This window comes from Aquarana catesbeiana, linkage group LG02 (assembly GCF_042186555.1).
Source record: "Aquarana catesbeiana isolate 2022-GZ linkage group LG02, ASM4218655v1, whole genome shotgun sequence".
NCBI classification, from domain to species: domain Eukaryota; kingdom Metazoa; phylum Chordata; class Amphibia; order Anura; family Ranidae; genus Aquarana; species Aquarana catesbeiana.
Window position 1 is genome coordinate 98,383,113 of NC_133325.1, and position 24,573 is coordinate 98,407,685.

The 24,573-nt window shown below is 42.1% G+C and overlaps 1 protein-coding gene across 1 annotated transcript in view; it reads right to left on the minus strand.

Moving 5' to 3' along the window:
* COG6 (component of oligomeric golgi complex 6) overlaps positions 1 to 24,573 on the minus strand; it is a 206,333-nt gene that overhangs the window by 27,593 nt on the left and 154,167 nt on the right. The window contains exons 13-17 of the mRNA XM_073613271.1: positions 21,370 to 21,487; positions 7,164 to 7,295; positions 6,238 to 6,405; positions 5,179 to 5,286; positions 638 to 691 (exon numbers count right to left, since the gene is read on the minus strand). Coding sequence (XP_073469372.1) covers positions 638 to 691; positions 5,179 to 5,286; positions 6,238 to 6,405; positions 7,164 to 7,295; positions 21,370 to 21,487 — 580 coding nt within the window. The remainder of the gene's footprint in view (positions 1 to 637; positions 692 to 5,178; positions 5,287 to 6,237; positions 6,406 to 7,163; positions 7,296 to 21,369; positions 21,488 to 24,573) is intronic.

Here is a 24,573-nt window from a genome sequence, read left to right on the forward strand (position 1 = left end):
ATGAGATTTGACAGCGACAGTCACATGATTGAAAATAGAGAACCATTTTCTTGTATTACAGGGGTTGATTTGATAAAACTGGTGCAGCTGTGCATGGTAACCAATCAGCTATTAAATCTAGCTTGTTCAATTAAACTTTGACAAAAAAAAACCTAGAAGTGGATTGTTTGCTATGGAGAGCTGCACCAGATTTTGCACTCTCCAGTTTTAGTAAATCAACCCCACAGCTTTGTGAATTAAGCCCATTTCCTGACAAAGAATTGTGGCGTATTTCAATAGTTTCTTTTTATTTTTTTTATTAAATCAATAAAGGTTATGGCTCCAAATTGTTGGCTTTCATCAACAATTAAGGAGGAGCTGGACATGAGAAGCTGTGGCAAAAAAATAAAAATAAAAAATTGCAGACAGGGAACTTGTCATCAATATCTACCTGGGTTTGCCCTGCAGACAATTTTTTCCCTACTATGGACTTAACATGTCTTATTCTGCACCCTGTGTGGAGGCAGCCATCTTGGAAGAGGTAGGGCCCTGATATCTGGAGAGGCTGCAGCAAAAAAAATGTCAATCACAGAGCCCAGATGTATTCATATATAAAACCAGAAATTAAAGTATTTTACAAGTCAGTTAATATGTATACCATTGCAGCCTTCAGTGACACAGAGTCCATGTTAGGGAGATTGGCCAGTGGTCCCTGTAATAAGAAACACAATTCTTTATATAGGTTATACAGCAACCCTTAAATGAACTAAACTAAAGCAAAATAAAACTGACCAAAAACCATTATGGTTTACCTTAATAACTGTATAGATATAATTACTATTTTGCCTTTTTGTAGATCACCAAAATATTACATTGTTCCGTGTAACAATTAATAAAGGGGTGCAAAGTACAAACTGTAGACAAGTAAATACACATGACACAAGAGGTCTCCACTTGAATGAAATTACAATTGAAGAGGTTTTTTTTGATTGTTCAATTTGAGATTAGTTCATCTCAAGCTGATAGTTTAGTTTTGGTAAATGCTTGAGATATAAAATCACACAAAGATTTATTACACAATGAGGTCTCTGGCAACAGTTCCCCAGCTTATACACTAGCCATGGAAATGACAAAATGTTCCTGCCCTTCCAGTTAATTTCAATTCATATCATGGAAGATGAAACAGAGATTGCAAAGCATCTATGTTGGCACCCCCTTCCCAAGAGATAGAAGTCAGTGGACCTAGAGACACCACTTTTTGGTGGACTGATGGCTTGGCATACACTCAGATGAAAAAAAAAAGATATACCTTAATATATATTATATATATATAAATATATATATATATATATTTACACACACACACACACACACACACACACACACAGTATCTCAAAAATATGAGTACACCCCTCACATTTTTGTAAATATTTTCTTCTATCTTTTCATGTGACAACACTGAAGAAATTACACTTTGCTACAATGTAAAGTAGTCTACACACAGCCATTAATGTCTAAACTGCTGGCAACAAAAGTGAGTACACCCCTAAGTGAAAATGTCCAAATTGGGCCCAACTAGCCATTTTCCCTCCCCCAGTGTCATGTGACTTGTTAGTGTTACAAGGTCTCAGGTGTGAATGGGGAGCAGGTGTGTTAAATTTGGTGTTATCGCTCTCACTCTCTCATACTGGTCACTGGAAGTTCAACATGGCACCTCATGACAAAGAACTCTGAGGATCAGAAAAAAAAAATATTGCTGTACATAAAGATAGCCTAGGCTATAAGAAGATTGCCAAGACCCTGAAACTGAGCTGCAGCATGGTGGCCAAGAAAATACAAGATTTTAACAGGATATGTTCCACTCAGAACAGGCCTCGCCGTGGTCAACCAAAGAAGTTGAGTGCACATGCTCAGCATCATATCCAGAGGTTGTCTTTGGGAAATAGACGTATGAGTGCTGCCAGCATTGCTGCAGAGCTTGAAGGGGTGGGGGGTCAGCCTGAATGAATAAGTGACTTGTATAGTGCTACCTATGCAAACTGAATCGCCTCAGGGTGTTTTTTGCCGCCTGTGTCCATCTGTGGTATAGCGCGGTCCTTTGCCCCATGGGGTCCTGACACACTTACAAACACATACATATACAACATACACATATCTGGCCATATCGACAGGATCTAATTAACCTACCAGCATGTCTTTGGAGTGTGGGAGGAAACCGGAGTACCCGGAGGAAACTCATGCAGGCCCAGGGAGAACATGCACACTCCAGGCAGATGGTGTAATGGTCGGGATTTGAATCAGCGACCCTATTGCTGCTAGGTGAAAGTGCTAACCACTACACCACTGTGCTGCCCCTGTCAGTGGTCAGATCATACACCGCACACTGCACTGTATGGCTGTTGTCCCAAAAGGAAGCCTCTTCTAAAGATGATGCACAAGAAAGCCCACAAACAGTTTCCTGAAGACAAGCAAACTAAGGTCATGGATTACTGGAACCATGTCCTGTGGTCTGATGAGACCAAACTAAACTTATTTGGTTCAGATTGTGTCAAGCGTGTGTGGCAGCAACCAGATGAGGAGTACAAAGACAAGTGTGTCTTGCCTACAGTCAGGCATGGTGGTGGGAGTGTCATGGTCTGGGGCTGCATGAGTGCTATTGGCACTACAGTTCATTGAGGGAACCATGAATGCCAACATGTACTGTGACATACTGAAGCAGAGCATGATCCCCTCCCTTCGGAGACTGGGCCGCAGGGCAGTATTCCAAACACACCTCCAAGACGACCACTGCCTTGCTAAAGAAGCTGAGGGTAAAGGTGATGGACTGGCCAAGCATGTCTCCAGACCTAAACCCTATTGAGCATCTGTGGGGCATCCTCAAACGGAAGGTGGAGGCGCGCAAGGTCTCTAACATCTACCAGCTCCATGATGTCCTCATAGAGGAGTGGAAGAGGACTCCAGTGGCAACCCATGAAGCTCTGGTGAACTCCATGCTCAAGAGGGTTAAGGCAGTGCTGGAAAATAATGGTGGCCACGCAAAATATTGACACTTTGGGCCCAATTAAGACATTTTCACTTAGGGGTGTACTCATTTTTGTTGCCAGCGGTTTAGACATTAATGGCTGTGTGTTGAGTTATTTTGAGGGGACAGCAAATTTACACTGTTATACAAGCTGTACACTCACTACTTTACATTGTAGCAAAGTGTCATTTCTTCAGTGTTGTCGCATGAAAAGAATAAAATATTTACATAAATGTGAGGGGTGTACTCACTTTTGTGAGATACTGTATATATATATATATATAAGAATATAAAAATTATTGTTAATAAGTTCGAATTAAATCTGACCAAAGTGATCTCTTTCATTGTCAAAGGAATTGATCACTCACAAGTCAAGGGTAGTTTGAAATGATAAGATCACGATCACAATTACTGATATGTATTTTTTGCTATGTGGTACGACCAGCATGGCATTTTAACACTTGAGATATTCACAGGCTCAGGCATAATACCTTTTAGCTCTATGGGAAAATGCAAAGTTATTTCTTCCATCCATTAGGTATAGAAAAGAATCACCCCCCCCCCCCCCTTAAAATAATAACATTTTGTTGCTTTGCAACCTGAAATGAAGACAGCCACAGTTTTTATTTTATCCAACTGTATTCACTAGTGCAACTTATAAGATTCCAAGTGAAAGAAGATATGGACACTAAGATGTCAGAGAAAAAAAATAAAAAACAGAATCACTGAGTTGGAAAAAGGATCACCCCCTTATGTCAGTACTTTGTTGAATCACCTTTCGCTTTAAAGTGATAATAAAGTCTTGCTTTTTTTTTGGTTTAAAAATAACAAACATGTAATACTTACCTTCCTCTCTGTAATGGTTTTGCACAGAGCAGCCCAGATCCTCCTCTTCTCACGTCCCTCGCCGGCTCTCCTGGCAGAGCCACAGCTGGACCCGACCCCTCTCTCTCCTCATTGGCCCACTGACTTTGATTGACAGCAGTGGGAGACAATGTCTCAGCCAATCCGGAGGAGAGTCCCAGACAGCTGAGGCTCTCGTGCAACATCGCTGGATCAAGATGGGCTCAGGTAAGCATTAAGGAGGCTGAGGGGGGCTGCTGCACACAGAAGGTTTTTTATTTTAATGCATAGAATACATTTAGTGCAGGAAAAAAGCACACGGAACTGCATCTGGTGTGAACTAGCACTAAGATAAAAAACCTTCTGCCTTAAGAACCACTTTAATTCCAGCCTTTAGGGCCAGTTTACATGCAGTCTGGATGCGTTCTAGATGCTTTTCTGCATGTGCGTTATTGATGGGTTCCAGATGCTGGCCAGTGTGTTATATATGTGTTTTGGTGTGTTTTTGATGCAGTCCCGTGCATTTCCCCCCCTCTTTTTTCTTAACCTAGGCCATGTGGGGTTCCAGTGCGTTTAGGTGCATTTTTTATGCATTTTACAGTGTTCCAGTGCAGTCCAGTGCAGGAAAAATGCAGTATGTTCTACTTTTTTTTTCTGAACTGGCACACACTGGAACTGCAAGCACTGGTGTGAACTGTTGGGAAATGTCTCTACTAACTTTGCACATCTAGACTTTGCAATATTTGCCCATTCTTTTTAGCAGAACTGCTTAAGTTCAGTTAAATTTGATGGGGACTGTTTGTAGAATGACCACACAGTAGTTAATAAAGTCTATATGTGCAAAATTAGTAGAGATATCTCCCAACAGACTAAAGGCTGTAATTAAAGCAAAAGGTGGTCCAACAAAATACTGACATAAAGGGGGTGAACCTTTTTCCAACTCAGTGATTCTGTTTTTTTTTTTTTTTCCTGGCATGTTGGTGTTATATGTTTCACTTGATGAGAAGTTTTGCAGGTCTGCACAATTTTTAACTTGTGGCTTCAGCATGTTTGCATTAAAAAAAAAAAAAAAAGGGGGGGGGGGACTTTAGTAAAATAATTTTCTACTTTACCCATTCCAATCCCCTACTCTCTTGATAATTAAACACAGAGATGTACTTTTATACAACATTACGGACTGCTGTTTTAACACTCTGAGCTATACCCCATTTTTTGATAACATTTCTTACAAACAATGGTGGCCAGCCAGTTCTTCACTCTAATCATCTGGGGTTATTGCATGTTCATTCTATCACTCATTGCTCCGTTTTAGCTTCAGTTGTACCATTCCTCACCTGCTCTGGCTTATGCTGTTGAACACAGTTGTAGATCTGACTTAATCCAGCTCTGGTCAATACAAAGGAGGCCTGCTCATTGATCAGTGTGTCCAGGTGAGCTTCAATCTTGATAAAACAAAGGAAAACAAATCTGTACAGTTTCTTGCTGTCATTGTATTCAAACTGTGCAGCTCTTGCCTAAAGGGCTTTTCATTACAGCAAAGGACATTAGCCTCTTTGAGAACCATGGACTTATGCCGTGTACACACAGCCGGACTTTTCGACCAAACTTGTCCGACGGAACGAATCTGTCGGACAATTCAACGGTGTGTGGGCTTCATCGAACCTGCAGCGGACCTTTTCTGTCGAAAATGTGACGGACTTTTGATTTAGAACATGTTTCAAATCTTTCCGACGTACTCGAGTCCGGTCGAAAAATCAGTTCGTCTGTATGCTAGTCCGATGGACAAAAACCGACACTAGGGCAGCTATTGGCTACTGGCTATGAACTTCCTTATTCTAGTCCGGTCGTACGTCATCAAGGTCAAATCCGTCAAACTTTGGTGTGATTGTGTGTAGACAAGTCCGATTCGACGGAAGTCCGTCGAAAAGTCCGAGGTGATTCAGTCCGTCGAAAGTCCAGTCGTGAGTACACAGCATTAGGCAATAATCTCAAGATTTAGGTCTTAAATTTACATCCTATAATCCTATAATTAACTACATACCAAAGAACTGAAAGAGAAACAGTGTGGATTCTATATTCCTGCACCGTGCTGTGATCCTTACATATTTTAGGTACTAGGGGCAGAAGGAGGGGGTGTTTTGGCAGAGTGCACAAGAAAAGCCCCCAGGCAGTGAGCTCATATTTAGTAGAATTAGCTTCAGGTGACACCAGAAGCTCTAAAGCAATAAGAGTTTAACTCCGGTGTCATCCTCTGTCTACATACAGTACTGTGACCATAAATACAGTAAATATTATTTGCTAATCACAAAAGTTGCTGAAAAAGGTTTAGCTACAGTCACAATTTTTTCCACCCAAGTCATTGTGCTAGGAAAAAATGAACAAATTAAACTTGCCTGAAACTGCAGCATCTCCAGACGCTTGTCAGTAAATTCAAACAAAGCAAGTGTTGTCTTCATTACATAAAGGCAATTGACCAAGTATGTGGCCATGTCAGCTGTCCCCAGGTTGCTGGCAGACACTGTACACATCTGTAGCAGAGGGTCCAGGATGCATGACAGCACCTAGAAGGAAGTTCAGGACACACAAAGCAGAACATCATGTTACCATTTCTGAGAAGGCAATTGATTCCCAATTACACTTGAGCACAATGTTCTCTTCACATGTACGTGATACCACAGCTGGCCAGACACATGATGCACAGCCTGGTATCAGTACATACAGTGGTGTAAGAAATAGGTTACACAGTAAATTATCTGAAAAGATTAACACATCAAGATGAAAAAGATCGCCATGCTAAATGCAGTCATCAATACATTTAACATTTACATATTACATTTTTTTATTATCTAGTATTCAGCAAAGTTTTGATGAACACAGCAAACTGCTTTCAGCACAAAAATCAATTGCGTTTATGGTGAATGGGCATTCTAAATGCAGTAATCCTAAATTTTCTGTAAAGCCCAAGCATTTTTTTTCCTTTTTAGCTTTTAATAGCATAAAGAAGAGTTAGAACATTTTATCGCTGTGTGTGTCCCTGCTGGGGTGAGTAATTCCCTCTATTTGTCCTTGTGACCATCGTCAATAAGACTAAAAGTGATGGAAAATCCTAAATTTTGAGTGGTCAAGGAAATGAAATCTTCCAATAGGGGCAATTGTTGTGGAGGCAACTTATTGGCTGAGGATTTTCTTCATTTCGTGTTGTGTTTACAGAACAGAAGTGAAAGTAACATCCACCCCCCTACATAGGACATTACACTATGCAGAGCTAAATAAAAGTTTTGGCTATAGATACAGAGTCATGTGAACAGAATTTATTTACCTGGACAAAGTCGGCTTGTCGTGCATCCAGAGGAACCACAGAGGAGTCATGAGAAACCAAAACTTCCCGTAGTAGGGTCAGTGTTTGATTCAGGGCAGAACTTGGACCTAGATCCACTGGAGGCAACTCCACCTTGAAAGATATAACATAAGGCAGTTTTCTTATTCATTGCAAATTTTTCTATATTGACATAAAAGCCACAAGATATATCAGATTTCATAACTAATATTGGGTACATAACACATCAAACAGAATGCAGTTATAAAATTACATGTTGAGCAATGGAAGATGCAAGCTCTCTGAAAAAGTCAAAGAACATTATAATCAACAAGTGTCATTGCACAGCCTTATAATCTTGTACTTGCTGCTTGTAAAGTATAGATCAATCAATCATAGTAGAAAGAAATTCACAACTATGGAGAAGGAAAACAAGGGTTACTACTGTACACTCAAATAGTTGATGTCAGAATGTACCCTGAAAAATACATCTAGTAACATCCCTTCTTTCCTTTACACCAGAGTTTTTTTTTATGGCTCTGCAGTACTCTGAAATACTGACAACTTAAACAATATACCAACTTGTGAGACAGTAGTACAACTACAGAAGCTTAGAATTCTAAAACGCAACAAAAAAGTTGTAAAAACTAGAGAGACAATTTACCACCTTGTGTTATCAAGGTAGATTCATTTAATAGTATAGCCAAGATTTAAAGAGGAGGTTCAGCCTGGGTGAAAAAAATGACGCTTACCTGTCCAGGGAGCCCACGATGTCGGCACCCCAGCCGATCTTCGGGTGCTGCCCCCACCAATCCTGGTAAGGGAACCAGGCAGTGAAGCCTTTTGGCTTCACTAACGCCCCCTACTGTACATGCGCAAAGCGGCAGGGGAAGGAGGAGGGGCCCCGTCTCCCGGAAGTGGGGAAGGGGACCTGTTATAAACAGGGCTGTGTTCCCCCCTTAAAGGTGCCAAATGTGACACCGGAGAGGGGGAGGAAGCGGAAGTTCCACTTTTGGGTGGAACGCCGCTTTAATCATCGTACACATGATAAAAATATCGGACAAACGATCGTCCGTTTTCTTTTTTTGCATGCTAGTCTCATATTAAAAATGAAGAGGTTACTACAGTTAAGAATATTCTCGTAAGACAGGATACAACTTTAGAAGTGATGTAATATATTGTATTGTAATGCATTCTTTCATTTCCGAGCATGCATGGTCTTGGTCACACAGTTTTTTTCCCCACAAATACTATACTAATTACATGAAAATTGTTCTGTTATCGTACGAGAAGAATTTTTGTATTTGTCCCTTTGTATATTTTAGCATGAACTGTCGTGATTGTCTCTCGAAAGTCGTGTACTAACGAATAGATTATGGATCGATCCCTCCGAATAAGTTTTTTACTTTCAATATTCTCATCGTGTGTACAGGCCTAAACTGTAGACCTAATCAACTTACACAAATCTGTTTTATTGTACTTTCCGATTATCATATCTAATAAACAACGCAATTATTCAGTGATGATACTCATCGCTGCACATTTCCAGCTTGTAGGAGCCAATATTTACGAACAAAAGTTAAAGGAAAATAAGAGCTAAGAAACCAATCACAGGAAATCAAATACCACACACAATGGGGTTGATGTATTAAGGGTAAATCTCCTGTGCACAGCAAGTGCAGTTGCCCTAGATCTGAGGGGAACATGCAAGGAAAATAAAAAAAACTAAGTTTTTGCTTGCACGTGATTAGATGATAGAAATCAGCAGAGCTTCCCCTCAGTTCTAGAGGAACTGCACTTGCAGTGCACTTCTAGTGCACAGTATATTTTCCTTTAGTAAGTCAACCTCAATTTCCATTATAGAAATGTATAATATGTAATATTTAAGGGGCTTTTATTAAACCCCTTACATCCATATATGGCTATGCATACACAACAGTATAATCACTGAAACTTTACACAGAATGTTGTCTACATACAGTATGTACTGTATGTGTATATTTCTGTTTATTTTTATGTATTTATTTTATTATTGACATATTGCCATCATAAGGCCCCTTTCACATAATAGACCCGCTCAGATGCGCCTGTCCGTTTTTCAGGCGGTCCGAGCAGGCCACCCATTGACTTGTATGGGCAGGCAGATATCAGCAGAGATGTGTCCGCTGACACCAGCCTGCCATCCGATCAGACAAGATCTGCTGAAAACAGAACGTATTGCCATCCGTCCAACGGATCCGATCCGATGAGAACGGACAGGCGGATCCGTTTTCACCCAGGCCTCTGACAGGTCCAACCCTGCACAGTGAGCAGAGACGGACCTGTCATCCGCCAGCTCAGTGGGCATCAATGGAGCAATGCCCAACTGAGCTAGCGGAATCTGCTGAGTGAATCGGCCCCGTGTGAAAGGGGCCTTAGACTGCAGGGGCATCTGCAGGTTGAAGCTTATTTTGTGAATTAAGCCTACAGCCTGTGTGCTACTGCTGCGTCTTGGCTGATACATGACTGGGAATTCTAATTAGTTCCCAGATTGTTAATAGAAACTGAAACTGTCTGCTGCACCCAGCATCATGCAGGGAAATGTTACTGTATAGAACATTGATGGGAAGAGGTTAAACCATTTATAAATTATAAAGCAACCAGAAAAAAAAAATCTTGTTTCTATACCTAAACAAAGCAAAAAGGAGAAACAATTTTTTGGTAAATGTAATTTTCTCATAAAAGGATTTTAAATGAATGCCCCACCTATTGAGCTTTTAAAGCACCTCATGATTTTGAAGAACCGGAACTCCTGTCCAAGGTGCATCATTTAACCTCTGAGCCTCATCAGACCATGGCTGATGGCGTCAGTCAGCATTAAATAACAAAGACAGCTGAGGAGTATTCACTTATAAAACAGACAGCAAATAGTTTATATACATATACAGTATATACTGTATATATGTTTTCTTTATGTTGCCTACCAATTTTTTTTTTTCATAAATCAGGTAATTAAAAAATATGTAAAAATGTAAATATTTAATCATTGCAGCATATAGTCATCAGATGATTATCTCCAAAGAACAGCTTTCCTGGGTTTCGAAAAACAGCTATGCTAAAGATACATAAAAGCAGGAGAAATCAGATTACACTAAATTATTAAAATTACATATCCCTTCCCTGTATCCTTACAAAAAACTAAAATTTGATTTTGTCTGGCTGAGTCATTTATTTACATTTACCCTGTATTAAATGTTTTCTGTAAATTAAATATTTTTTTACAATGAAACAATTTAAATAAGGCCAAAGCTATTTTGGCTATACTTCTCTAGGTCACAGGAATGAAGTTCGTTCAGCACTCCTGTGACCCATTTACAGCCGACAGCGGGCTAAAGCCTGACAGTCACTGGCTCTCCGCTCACCGACGACTGAGAGCCGAGTGATCAGCGGTCTTAGATCTCGCAGTTCTCAGTCTTTTCAGCGGCAGGGGGCAGATACTGCATCCACCTATCGTAGGTGAGTATAAATGTATTTTTTCTGAAACCTGAACCTAAGAAATAAGCAATGAGTTTATAATTACATAAGCTAAAAATGTTAGAGCAATATAACTTTAAAAAGTTTTAAAAACTCATTATACTTTCCTAGTATATTAGAGTTACATACGCAAGCATTTGAGGATAACATTGAATAATATGGAATTCCAGCTTAAATTAAAAATATCAATTACCTTTCTAAAATTAAATATACATAGTTTAGATGGTTTATAAGGTTGAAAAAAAGACACCGGCCACTCCAGTTCAGTGTGTGTGTGTTTGATTTTATTCTCAAACAATTCCCATAGCCCTGTATATTCTGCTTCCTGAAGAAGACAGCTAAAAGGTTTTTAGAATTTGCCAACACTCTTAGCTAGTAGCACTTCCTGGCAGAGGGAGCTCCACTTTTTATAGCTATAGCAGACTTGGTCCGGCGGTCTTTCCGGCGGACTACCTGAACAGACGGACTTGCCTACACACGACCGGACACGACCGGACTTTCCGGCAGGCTAGGTCCGCCCGTCTTTCCGACAGACTTTCGCCGGAGTTACGGCGGACTTTCAGAATGAACGGACTTGCCCACACACGGACAAGTCCGTTAATTTTGAACGTGACTCAGGTACGACGGGACTAGAAAAGGAAGTCAATCTTGCCGCTTTTATCGGCGAGATTGACACCTTGCGAGCCCCGTCGCGGGGCATACCAGGCCCTTAAGTCTGGTATAGATTTTAAAGGGAACCCCCTACGCCGAAAAAAACGGCGTGGGGTCGCCCTTAGAATCCATACCAGACCCCGATCCGTGACGGCATAAGGGGGCATGGTCGTAGTGTGTTTTATTATTGACACTTTTTCCCTAGGTAAATAGGTAGGGGTACCATGTACCCCATACTCATTCACATAGGGTGGGGGGCCGGGATCTGGGGGCCCTCTTATTATAGGGGGCTCCCGGATTCCGAAAAGCCCCCCGCCCGCAGACCCCGATAACCAACGGCCAGGGTTGTCGGGAAGAGGCCCTTGTCCTCATCAACATGGGGACAAGGTGCTTGTGGTGGGGGGGCCCCGCAGGGTGCCCCCTCCCCCAAAGCACACACCCCCCCCATGTTGAGGGCATGCGGCCTGGCACGGTTCGGGGGGGGGTGCTCGCTCGTCCCCACCCCCTTTCCTGACCGACCGGGCTGCGTGCTCGGATCGGGGTCTGGTATGGATTCTAGGGGAGACCCCACTCCGTTTTTTCGGCGTAGGGGGTTCCCTTTAAAATCCATACCAGACCTAAGGGCCTGGTATGCCCCGCGCTCGCCGCAATAGGAAAATTTGTTTTTCCTATTGCAGCGAGCGCGAGATGCAATACCCTGCCCTTGCGTCGTATCTGGTCCGTCGGACCAGCATACAGACGAACGGCTTTCCGTCAGGAACTGAGTCCGACGGAAAGATTTAAAACATGTTTCAAATCTAGGTCCAGCGGACTTTTGGGGAAAAAAAGTCCGCCAAAGCCTACACACGATCGGATTGTCCGGCGGACTCTGGTCCGGAAAGTCTGCTCGTGTGTACGCGGCATAAGGTAAACCTTTCTTCTAACTTCCAAGCATGGCCATGTGTCCTCTTCCGGGAATTTAGTGTAAACAGTTTATTATAATTACTGAAGTCACCTTTGATATATTTGTACATTGTAATCATATCCCCTCCTAGGCGCCTCTTTTCCCGAGTGAACAACTATAATCTCATGTAATTGATCCTCAAAGCTGAGGTCCTCCATAACCCTTATTAATCTTGTTGCCTGTGGCTGAACTCTCTTTAATTTAACGTCTTAAGTCTTGAGAACTGGTGACTAAATCTGAACTTTATTTTCAAGATGAGGCTGAACCAATGTTTTGTAAAGGAGTAGAAAAATTACTTTTTAATGCATGAGTGTTTAGCTAACTTTGTCAGCTGCAGCTTGGCATTGCATGATATTGCTAAGTCTGTGATCTTCAAGAACCCCTAGATTCTTTTCCATTACGGATTCTCCCAGGGGAACCCTTCCTAACATGTATTTTGCATGTGTATTTTACATTTCCCAATACTGAACCTCACCTGCCATGTAGCTGCCCAAGCCCCTATTTTGTCAAGGTCTTCCTGTAAAGATGCTAACCCTGTGCCACTGCTATTTCCCTGCATAATTTGGTATCATCCCCAACACTGAAATCAAGCTTGATTCCAACTTCTGTATCATAAAGTAGAACTTTACCAATAAGAGTTTGATAACAATTATTGCGATTTAACAAAAGAACATACAGTCATGGCCAAAAATATTGGCACCCCTGCATTTCTGACAGATAATGCACCACTTCACCCAGAACATTGTTGCAATTACAAATGTTTAGGCATTCTCATGTTTATTTCTTTTGTTTGTATTGGTATGAAAAAAAAAGTGGAGGAACAAAAAGCCAAATCTGACACATGCCACACAAAACTCCAAAAATGGACTGGACAAAATTATTGGCACCTTCAGTTTCATATTTGGTAGCACACCCCTTGGAAAAAAATAATTGAAATGAATTGCTTCCTGTAGCCATCAATGAGTTTCTTACACCTCTCGACTGGAATTTTGGACCACTCTACCTTCGCCAACTGCTCCTGGTCTCACAGAATGTGAGGGTTCCTTTTCTCAACTGCTGTTTTGAGATCTCTCTACAGGTGCTCTATGGTATTTAGATCTGAACTCATTGCTGGGCAGTTCAGTACTCTCCAGCCCTTTTTCTTGAACCATTTCTCTGTGCTTTTTGACGTACGCTTTGGGTTGTTGTCCTACTATAAGACCCATGACTTCTGACGGAGACCCAACTTTCTGACACTGGGCCCTACATTGCACCCCAGAATTCTTTGGTAGTCTTCAGATTTCATAATGCCATGCACACGGTAAAGACATCCAGTGCCTGAAACAGCAAATCAACCCCAAAACATCAGTGAACCTCCACCATGTTTGACTGTAGGGACTGTATTCTTTGGTTTTAAAGGCCTCATTTTATTTCCTGAAAAAACAGTAGAATGATGGGCTTTACCAAAGAACTGTAATTTTGTTTCGTCTGTCCACGGCACATCCTCCCAAAAGGATTTTGGTTTCCTCGGGTAGGTTTTGGCAAACTCTTTGATCAATTTTTCTCTTGCGTCCACATCCAAGGAGATTAGCAACAGTGCTAGGGGCTGTAAAATTCTTGACAATGTTGTGCACAGTGGACACAGGAGCATTAGGATCTCTGGAGATGGACTTGTAACCTTGAGATTGTCCATGCTTTTCCACAATTTTTGTTCTCAAATCCTCAGACAATTCTTTGCTGCTTTTTCTCTTCTCCATGCAGCACATCTACAAACAATTGGATATTTTTATGGCATTTTAATTTTTTTTTTTTCTTACTAGTAATGTCGGAGATCAGCGATTTTTAGCGGGACTGCGACATTGCAGTGGACAAATCGCCAGGAGTGATCAAAGGGTTAAGTGTGTCCCTAGGGGATGTTTTCTAAATGTGTTGGGTGTGGACTCACTACATGAAAACAGAGGCTCCCCCTTCTGGCTTTTGCATGAAATTACGTACAGGTACGTCATTTCACGCAATAGAGCCGACCTGCTGCAGTATATGTACTGTGGCTGGTCGGCAAGTGGTTAATATGACATTTTTGTGAAAAAAACACATTTTATTTAATTTCTTAATTTTCCAAAGAAAAAATTACAACTTCAAAAAGGGCGCCACGCCTCTTACTAAATTCTTTGTACTGTCTAGCTTCCAAAAATGAGTCATTTTGGGGTATTTGTACTGTCCTGGCATGTTAAGGTCTCAAGAAGTGAGATAGGCTATCAGTACATTAGGATTGATCGATTTTCAATGACTGGCACCATAGCTTGTAGACGCTATAACTTTCACACAGACCAAATAATATACACTGATTTGAGTTATTTTTACCAAAGAAATGTAGCAGTTATAAATTTTGGTCCAAATGTATGAAGAAAAATTACTTATTTGCAAAATTTTATAACAGAAACAAAGAAAAACACATTTGTTTTCAAGATTTTTGGTCTTTTTTCATTTGTGGTGCAAAAAATAAAAAACCCAGTGGTGATTAAATAACACCAAAAAAACCTCTATTTATGTGGGAAAAAAAATGATAAAAATGTAATATGGGTACAGTGTTGCATGACAGTAATTATCATTCAAAGTGTGACAGCACTGAAAGCTGAAAATTGGTCTGGGTAGGTAGGGTATGAAAGTGCCCAGTATTGAGGTGGTTAATGTACTTACTTAACAGTAATGTGCTGTTTTCCCATTAAGGTGCTATACAAGGAACGTACTGGGTGTTCCACCAAATTCTTCATTTAAAAAGTAAATGAAATCAAAAATACTTAATTTCTAGCTATTTTAGTCAGACCTAAATATTAAGCGGAAAGCCAAAACCAGAGTTTACAAGCTTTATATGGCATCAACATCATGCAATGTAAGGGTGAAAACATCATTCTATTGCTGGCTTAAATTAAAGCCAAAATATGCCTGAACACGACACAGAACAAGACTGAAGACTAGGAACAGCTCGTTCAGAGCACAATCAATACCAGTAATACCAGTAATACTAGAGAGATGCTCGCTTTGTGTCATCAGCTAGAGTAACACCTAACACACACTGTATATGTTTAAAAAAAATTAAATCAGCTAATACAGTGAAAACTTTAAAAGCTGTGAATTTTATTAGTCTCCAAAAGTTAAATAATACAATACAATGCTTCAAAAAATTTTATGTTTTAACATTTTCATTACAATGCTACTTTCATTAAAGTGTTTCTAGAGGCATTATATATATATATATATACCAATGTTTCGTTATAATTTTTTAACTCTGTTTATTCATAAATAAAATTTGTTTACTACTATATTATTTTTGTACATTTTGGTACATTTTTTAAAAGACATTACTAAGTGCCTTAAAAGTCCACTCAGGAGAACTCCTCTTATCTGTGTCTTGAATATTGGATGTGGCACTATCTTAAACCTAGGCTTGCCTCTCGCTCTCTCTTTTCCTCTATTTACTAATTAGGTGACTTCTGAAAGCAATTGGTTCCAGTAGATTTTAGTTAGGGATATCAGAGTAAAGGGGCTGAATTCAAATGCACGGCACACTTTTCAGATATTTATTTTAAAAAAAAATTGAAAACCATTTATCATTTTCCTTTCACTTCATAATTATGTGCCACTTTGTGTTGGTCTATTACATAAAATCCCAATAAAATGCATTTACGTTTTTGGTTGTAACATGACAAAATGTGGAAAATTGTAAGGGGTGTGAATACTTTTTCAAGGCATTATAAATATAAGCATCTTCCTTCTGGTATAGAGCTTAGAATGGGAGTGGAACTGGTTTAAAATTAGATTTAGACCAGACTTCCACTTGTGTTACTAAACCTAAAAACGTTTTTCTACCTTAATGCATTGTTTGCATCAAAGGTAAAAAACTTTTTCAGTTTCTCTGTGCCCCCCTTCCCCTGTGTGAAGGGGAAGAGAGGGGAGAAGAGATCAGCGCTGTGCACGGCTGCATCCATTCTCCACTCTTTTCCTCTTTACACAGCATTCAAGCAGCAGCAGGTTCCATTGGCTGTTGTCAATCAGATGCAGTAAAGAGGAAGTGGGTGGCAGGCCTAAGTCCCGCTGTGTAAGTCTATGGAGAGCGGCTCCATAGACACACAGGTTGGGAGTGTGCAGACTACGCTCTCCCCATAACCAGCGGCTGGCAATGGTAGGCCTAAGAAGAAGAGGAGAAGCCAAGATAGCCGCCAGGGACCCCAAAAGAAGAGGACCGGGGCCACTCTGTGCAATACCTTTGCACAGAGCAGGTAAGTATAACATGTTTGTAATTTTAATTTAAAAAAATATTTGACTTTAGTAACACTTTAAGCATTTGAATGATTTTTTTCATGAATAACGGTTAAGGGTGGGTGGCATTAGTAAAATAAATGAGTAGTATAAAAAGGTAAAAATACAAATGCATATACATATAAAAAAGTATGCAATACATATGCATATAACAATAGTAAGAATTAGTAAAATGATACCCATTTCTAAGTAAAACATGTAGATTACCCTTCTCGTATCCCAAAGCCTGCTATTATGTGAGTTGTGTGCATGGAGATATCCTGGTTGGTTGTCATAAACATAAAGGAAGAGGAATTGGGAAATGAACAGAGAGCATAAGCACAGGGCCTTCTTTAATATTGAAAAAACAAGACGATGGAGGCGCCTCTGGGTGCAGACTGTATAACAGTTTTAATGGTAAAAGCAGCAAAGATGTAAACTTACATTTAAGCAGAACAATAAAAGCATGAAAGGTCCCAAGGGCAACCGTGGTATCAGTGAGGTCAATCTCTCATAGCCATGGATATGAATCCTCTGTGATCGTCTCTGGTACGCCGGGTGTAATCCAGCCGTCAGCGATGAATGGACATCAGAGTGAGGCTTGGATCCAGACGAGGGATAGTGACGTCACAGATTGTGCGACGCGTTTCTCAAGCCGGCTAGCCGTGTCAAGCTCAAGAGCCCTTGGGACCTTTCATGCTTTTATTGTTCTGCTTAAATGTAAGCTTACATCTTTGCTGCTTTTACCATTAAAACGGTTATACAGTCTGCACCCAGAGGCGCCTCCGTCTTCTTGTATTTTCAGTGTCTTGAGAATATGGGTTCTGCTGCCACCAGACAGCTGCTGTGAGCATGGACTTTTTTCACCATCCCCATACCCTTCCTCCATTCCTCTCCCCCATCTGGTTTATCTACATTATTATTGGCAGATTAAATTTATAATTGCCACTATCATGGACGTTATTATAATTATACTTACTTTCCATGGTTACATTTAACAGACTTATCTTTGCATGTTCCTATTTTAACAGCAATTGTTGTTCTCATATATTGGATTATTGCTTTTAGTTTTTGCGCCTTACTTGTTTGACCGTCTTTAATATTGATTGGACCCTGGGTAAATATTTTCTTGGGCCCACCCCTCCCGCCCCCCCCCTTCCATGCAATTTCCTTCTTCACCTGCTTTGAGACATACAAAAAATAGCAGTTTACTGAATCAGATCAGGCAGCATTTGCGATTGGTTGCCAGAGGTTACAGTGTAACATTACCGCTCACTGACTGGCTGCTAGAGGTTACAGCACACATTATGGCTTAATGATTATTTGCTAGAGCTTACAGCACATGACTTCTGCTTGTTGATTGGTTGCTAGAGATTACTGTACATCAATACTGCTCACTGATTGGTTGCTAAAGGTTACTGGACATCCTTACTACTCACTAATTGGTTGCTAGAGCTTACTGCACATTATTACTGCTCACTGATTGGTTGCTAGAGGCTAGTGTACATCATTACTGCTCACTGATTGGTTGCTAAAAGTTACAGCACATCATCTCATCACTGCCTGCACACCATGGACTTTGGGAGCTGAGGGGACCCATCCAGAAACAGAAACCTCCTAGGGAACCTAGGACTCCTGGGATCAGTGGCAACGCTGGGGGGGATTAGTTAGGAGGCGGTATACTGTGGCAAATTCTAAATAACGTAGCGCAAAGGTGGAAATCTTTGGCAAGTATATAGTGGTGGATTTTACACTGACTACCAATGTAATAGGGAATTTAAAATGACCACCAATAGGAGGGGGGATTTACACTGACCACCAATGTGAGGGGGAATTAGTATTGACCACCATTTAACAGGGATTTTTCACCACCCACCAATATAAAGAGGGATTTCTACACTGGCACCAATGTAAGGGGGAATATACAATGACCTCCATGTAAGGGGGAATTTACACTGAGGCCCCTTTCACACGGGACGGATCCGTGTTGATCCGACCCATGAACATCCGCTGGTCAGCGGGAATCGCTCCATTTTTCCCAGCTGAGCCGGCAGTGACAGGGCAGGGCGGGACCTGCACACTGTGCAGGGACCGCCCTGTCAGATCTCCGCTCTCCCCTATGGGGGATCGGATGAGCACGGACCGTCTGTCCGTGTTCATCCGATCCGCTCTGCAGACGGATAGAAAAATAGGATTTTCTTCTGTCCGCAGAATCGGACGAGAGCGGGGACGGATGATATCGGGTGTCAGCGGGTGTTCATCCGCTGACACCCGCTATCCCACAGGGATGCAAGTATGTCCGTATTTCATTAGAAAACGGATGTATGAAATACGGACATACGGTCCGCACATGTGAAAGGGGCCTTAGTGCTAACCATTGTCGAGGAGCTTTGTACTGACCACCAATGTAAGATGGCACTTCTACACCGACCACCAATGTTAGGGGGGATTTACACTGACCACCAATGTAAAGGGGGATTTACACTGACCACCAGTGTAAGGGCAATTCTGCACTTACCACCAATGTAAAGGGAAATGTACACTGATCACCAATTTAATGAAGTATTTACACTGACAACCAATGTAATGGGGGATTTTACATCAACAACCAATAAAGGGGTATTTCAACGCTGGCCACCAATGTAAGGGGGGATTTACACTCACCACTTATTTAAAGGGGGCTTCTACATGGACCACCAATGTAAGGAAGTATTTGAAACTCACCACAAATGCAAGTTGTTTTTTTTTTAACCGATTACCAATATAAAGGAGGAGTTTCTACACTGGCCACCCATGTAATGGGGATTTACACTGACCACTAATGTAATAGGAGCATTCACAGTAACCACCAATGTAAGGAGGGATTTACACTGACCACCAATCTAAGGGGAACCTTCACACTGGCCACTAGTGTGAATGAAAGGACTGTACACCAAGCCCCAATGTAATGAGAAGATTTACACTGACCACCACCGTAACTGAGACATTTAGCCTGCGTTCACATTTTTGTGTGTCGGGAATGCATGCAAAATTGCTTTCCTGACACCATAGAAACGTGTTGCCCTTTAGCAGATACACAGAAGTGTCATTGTTTATGATACCCTCACGCATCTGCTGAGATGTGCATATTCACATGCATCAAAATTAACGGAGCATGTTATTTTAAAAAAGGGTTCCACCTTCAATTTGCTTACCTTTACAGAATAGGCTGATTTTAGGCTTAATGACCACAGTTGTAGGCAGGACTTTCATGCATGCCCCTTTACCTCCCCAGTGGGCAGCATTCAGCAGAAGTGATGGTGGATTTGACCTCAGGGGGGCATTATATAAATATGAATGCCGCCTCTATTAACATATCAAAGCGCCGCTCTGCTGCTACAGGTATTTACATATCAGTGTAGGTTATTTACATGTAAACAGAGTCTGCAGGTGAGTCATCTGTACATGGCAACAGAGCAAAGCTGGGCAGCAATAGTAACAGTAACTTCACACTGAGATATCAGGACACAGCACGGAACAAAATCTTCAAGGGACAAGAGAATTTAAACGGAGATAATTGGCAAGTATGAGGCAGCTGCTTTGGGCCCCACAACAATGATGGGGCCCAGGGCAGCTGCCCCTTTCGCCCTGCCTTAAAGACGGCCCTGCATAAGCATGAAGTGAAGTGGTAGAAAGCAACTGAACCATGTGGCGAGATATAGAAAGCTATTTCAAGAATGCCAGATAGTACACTCAGGTTATAAATCTGTGCTAAAGCTACCTAGATTGAGACAGGCTAGGTAGAGGGGCAGTCAGAGCAAAAGAAAGAGTACATAAGACTCAGAGGAGCAGTGATGGAGAAGAAGACTGGTGGCCCATGGGCAGCATGTGAGAGAGTAGCTGAAGGTTAAAAGGGCAAGCAGAGAGAGCGACAGAGCGTCAAAAATACTATATGCACTGCAACAGAATAGTTTGTGCAGCAAATGCCCGCTGCATTTCAAATAAATGCCAAACATAGTTTATCGGGCCCAGAGTGGATTAATTGCATTCTTTAATCATAACCTGGGAACAAAAATTGAAAATAAGGAACTGTTTTACCTGCTCAAATATCTGTAATGTAACAAACACATACCTGTAATCTTGTAATCCAGGGAGGGGTTAGAATCCCTGTCAGGTTTTTAGTGCTACCTGGAACTTATTAGAGAGATTCCCTAATCACATGCAACTACCTGGATGAGTGGTGACATGACAACAGCAGTGGCACCGGCCACCAATTTAAAAAGAGATCAAATATGCCCATGCAGCCGCTGGCTGCAGATAACTGCACACAGCATTTGTATGGGCAAAGTTTCTTTGCGAGCCATCTACTCACCCACGTGAATGGTTCCAACCATAGATCACCTAATGTCTGTAAATAGCTTTGTGTGATTCTAATCAACAAACTACATAGAAGAAGGGAGACAATGCATAACAGTTGACAGGCAAATGTCAGATTTCAGATGACTTATCATTCTAAAGATTTTCCTCTAGATATTTCCTAGGTTGATCACCATAATATTCATCATTATAAATGCAGCAGTTGTGACTCTATTGCACCACAGCTTTATATATAAGCCTCTATTTGTTATAATAATGTATAATGTAGCCCCCAGAACGTACAGAAAATTAGTTCACTTTAGGATAGTCACTGTCTAAGATGCCAGTCAGAAAAACCAATACATGTCAAACCAAAATGGATCAATATTTAGATACACACACAGTTCATTACGATTTTAATAATTTTTACTACATAGTACAAGATACACAAGACAAGTATATGCACCATTGTGAAGCAGTATCTATCCTTACCTTGTCCATCAGTTTACTTGCATGTAAGGTCAGACTGTTGAGAAATATCTTTTTGCTCAATAAATGCATTTCTTCTATTGTAGTCAGCAGTGTAGAGGCACTTGTGCCAACAATTCCACTAGAAGAGACAACAGACACAGAGTAGATAGAATAGGCTTAGAATGGGCTGGTAGTAGATATACGTTTAGCTAGTGTTTGATTGAACGTCCACTTTAAGAAGAGACTCAGCAAATACAAAATAACTATATACATTAGCAGGATATGTAACATGTGGTAATATATAGATAGGAAGAACTACTAAAAAAAGTGAAACTTGATGTGTTTTGTGGGTAGAGATTGTATGATATCTTTAATGTAATGTATGGCAACCTATTGTTTGAAGAATATGATGTAACATGTCAATATGCTCAATAAAAAACTTTGTTAAAAAAAAAAAAAAAATGTGGTAATATACTTGTACAGTATATGTAGTAAAAATGTTTTATAACCACTGAGAGTTGCCATATGGAGCAGGGGCGTATCATCAAATCACTGAGCCGTGTGCAAGATCTCAAGTGGGCCCCCCTTGTAGGGTACAAAAACTGCGGTGCACAGCAGCTAAAAGTGGGTGTGGTTTAAACTGCTAAATATTGGGCATGGCTTAAAGGGGGTGTGGTTAAAGAGAGTGAGATTACCTACACAGTGCAGAACGTGGTAATGTTAATGAGAGAAAAAGGGGGAGCAGGTGAGAAAGGGGGGAGCAGGTGAGAAGGGGGGGAGAGGGTGAGAAAGGGAGGAGGGAGAGAGAGAGAGAGAGAGAGAGAGAGAGAGAGAGAGAGAGAGAGAGAGAGAGAGAGAGAGAGAGAGAGAGAGAGAGAGAGAGAGAGAGAGAGGAGGAAAGAGAGAGAGGAGGAAAGAGAGAAGGGGGGAGAGAGAGAAGGGGGGAGAGAGAGAAGGGGGGAGAGAGAGAAGGGGGGAGAGAGAGAAAGGGGAGGGGAGAGAGAAAGGGGAGGGGAGAGAGAGGGGGGATAGGGGGGAAGAGAGAGGGAAAAAGAGAGAGAGAAAGGGGGAGAGAGAAGGGGGGGAGAAGTGGGAAGAGAGAGAGAAAGGGGGGGAGAGAGAGAAGGGGGGAGGATGGAGAGAAAGGGGGAGGAGAGAGAGAGAGAAAGGGGGGGAGGAGAGAGAGAGAGAAAGGGGGGGAGGAGAGAGAGAGAGAGAGAGAGAGAGAGAGAAAGGGGGAGGATAGAGAGAGAGGAGAGGAGTATAGAGAGAGAGGGGAGGAGTATAGAGAGAAAGGGGAGAAGGATAGAGAGAAAGGGGAGGAGGATATAGAGAAAGGGGAGGAAGATAGAGAGAGAGGGGAGGAGGATAGAGAGAGAGGGGAGGAGGATAGAGAGAGAGGGGAGGATAGAGAGAAAGGGGAGGAGGAGAGAGAGAGAAAGGGGAGGAGGAGAGAGAGAGGAAGGGGAGGAGGTGAGAGAGAGAGGAGGAGGTGAGAGAGAGAGAGGGGGAGGTGAGAGAGAGAGAGGAGGAGGTGAGAGAGAGGAGGTGAGAGAGAGAGAGGAGGAGGTGAGAGAGAGAGAAAGGGGAGGAGGAGAGAGAAAGGGGAGGAGGAGAGAGAAAGGGGGAGGAGAGAGAGAGAAAAGGGGGAGGGAGAGAGAAAGGGAGGAGAGAGAAAGGGGGGAGGAGAGAGAGAGAAAGGGGGGAGGGAGAGAGAGAAAAGGGGGGAGGGAGAGAGAGAAAAGGGGGAGGTAGAGAGAGAAAAGGGGGGAGGGAGAGAGAGAAAAGGAGGGAGGGAGAGAGAGAAAAGGGGAGAGAGAGAGAGAGAGAAAAGGGGAGAGAGAGAGAGAGAAAAGGGGGGGAGAGAAAAAGGGGGGGAGAGAGATAAAGAGAGAGAGAGACACACACAGGAGGAGTCTGTAGCCTGCCTTGTTTCCTTTACCAAGCTAGCAGCCTAGCAATGCCTACTTAGTCCAGGTGAAGCACAGTGCATCTGTGTCAGACTTGGCTTGGCTGCAGGTATTTAGTTCAGTGGCGTAGTGTTGGTTGTCAGTGCCCAGGGCAAGGCAAGTAATTTGTGCCCTCTAAAGCCTGGTGCACATTATTCGCTTTTTTTAAGTTGTTGTTGTTGTTCAACCTAGTGGGCTGAATGAAAAAAAAAAACTGATGAGTTCAAGAGGAGCCACTGTACTAAAAATCTGATGTTAGTAAAGCAATCTTCCCGCTGAGCTATCGAGTTCTGACAGGGGGACTGTCCCTATGCCAAAACACACCGGTCAGGGCTCTCAGTCATTGGCTGAAAGCGCTGACTGGATTGCCTGTCGGCAGACCTTTTCCCGTCGTGCCCCATTCAGCCAGCTTCTGACGGACCGGCTGCTGTACACACGCTGAATGTTGGGGGGGGTTTAATGAACCGGTCAATGCCGCCCGACATTCGGCCTGTGTGTACGGGGCTTTACCTATGGACTTTTAGCACTTTCTTGTGGAAACGTAAGCGTGCCTCCACTCACAGTCTGAGCCTCTGCTTGGCCGTCTGCAGCCTTTTTTTATGGGTTGCATCTGAGGTATCTGTTTGACTACAGTACTCAGAGATATCTTCTCACATTCAACCAATAAGAAAAGGCTGCAGGTAGTGAATATGAGTTCAGGCTGTAAATGACGAGGATCCCTTTTATACAGCAGAGCAGCTAGTTAATAATAACCCTGACGTAAGGTAGGCAGAATTAAAGAAAAGACACCTGGGGAGGGGTGTCCCTTCTTTACTAATTTTTTTACCCCCTCACCTGGAGACATGGGGAGTACAGGGGCTCTGACTGTGAATGAAGAGGACTAAAGCCTCAATCCATTGCAGCAGAGCAGCCAGCCATTAACCCCTATGTAAATTATGTAGGCGGTATCGGACGGCTGCTCTGCTGCAATGGTTTAATAAGGGTTCTTTGTTATTCACAGCCTTAGCCTCTAAAGGGCTGCCCACAGCCTTCTGCTATTGGTTTAGGCTGAGACAACTCTTTGACTACAGTAATCAAAGAGCTATCTCAGATTCAACCAATAATAAAATGCCAATTAGACTCCAGGCAGCCAATCAGAGGTTCCAGCTGTGAATAACGAGGAGCCCTTAATAATCAGTACTACTGTTAGGTCGGGGTTACTGGCTGGCTGTTGAGCTGCAAGCAAGGAGACCCCCACCACCAAGGCGGCAGGAGGGGCAAAAGTTGGGATGCAATA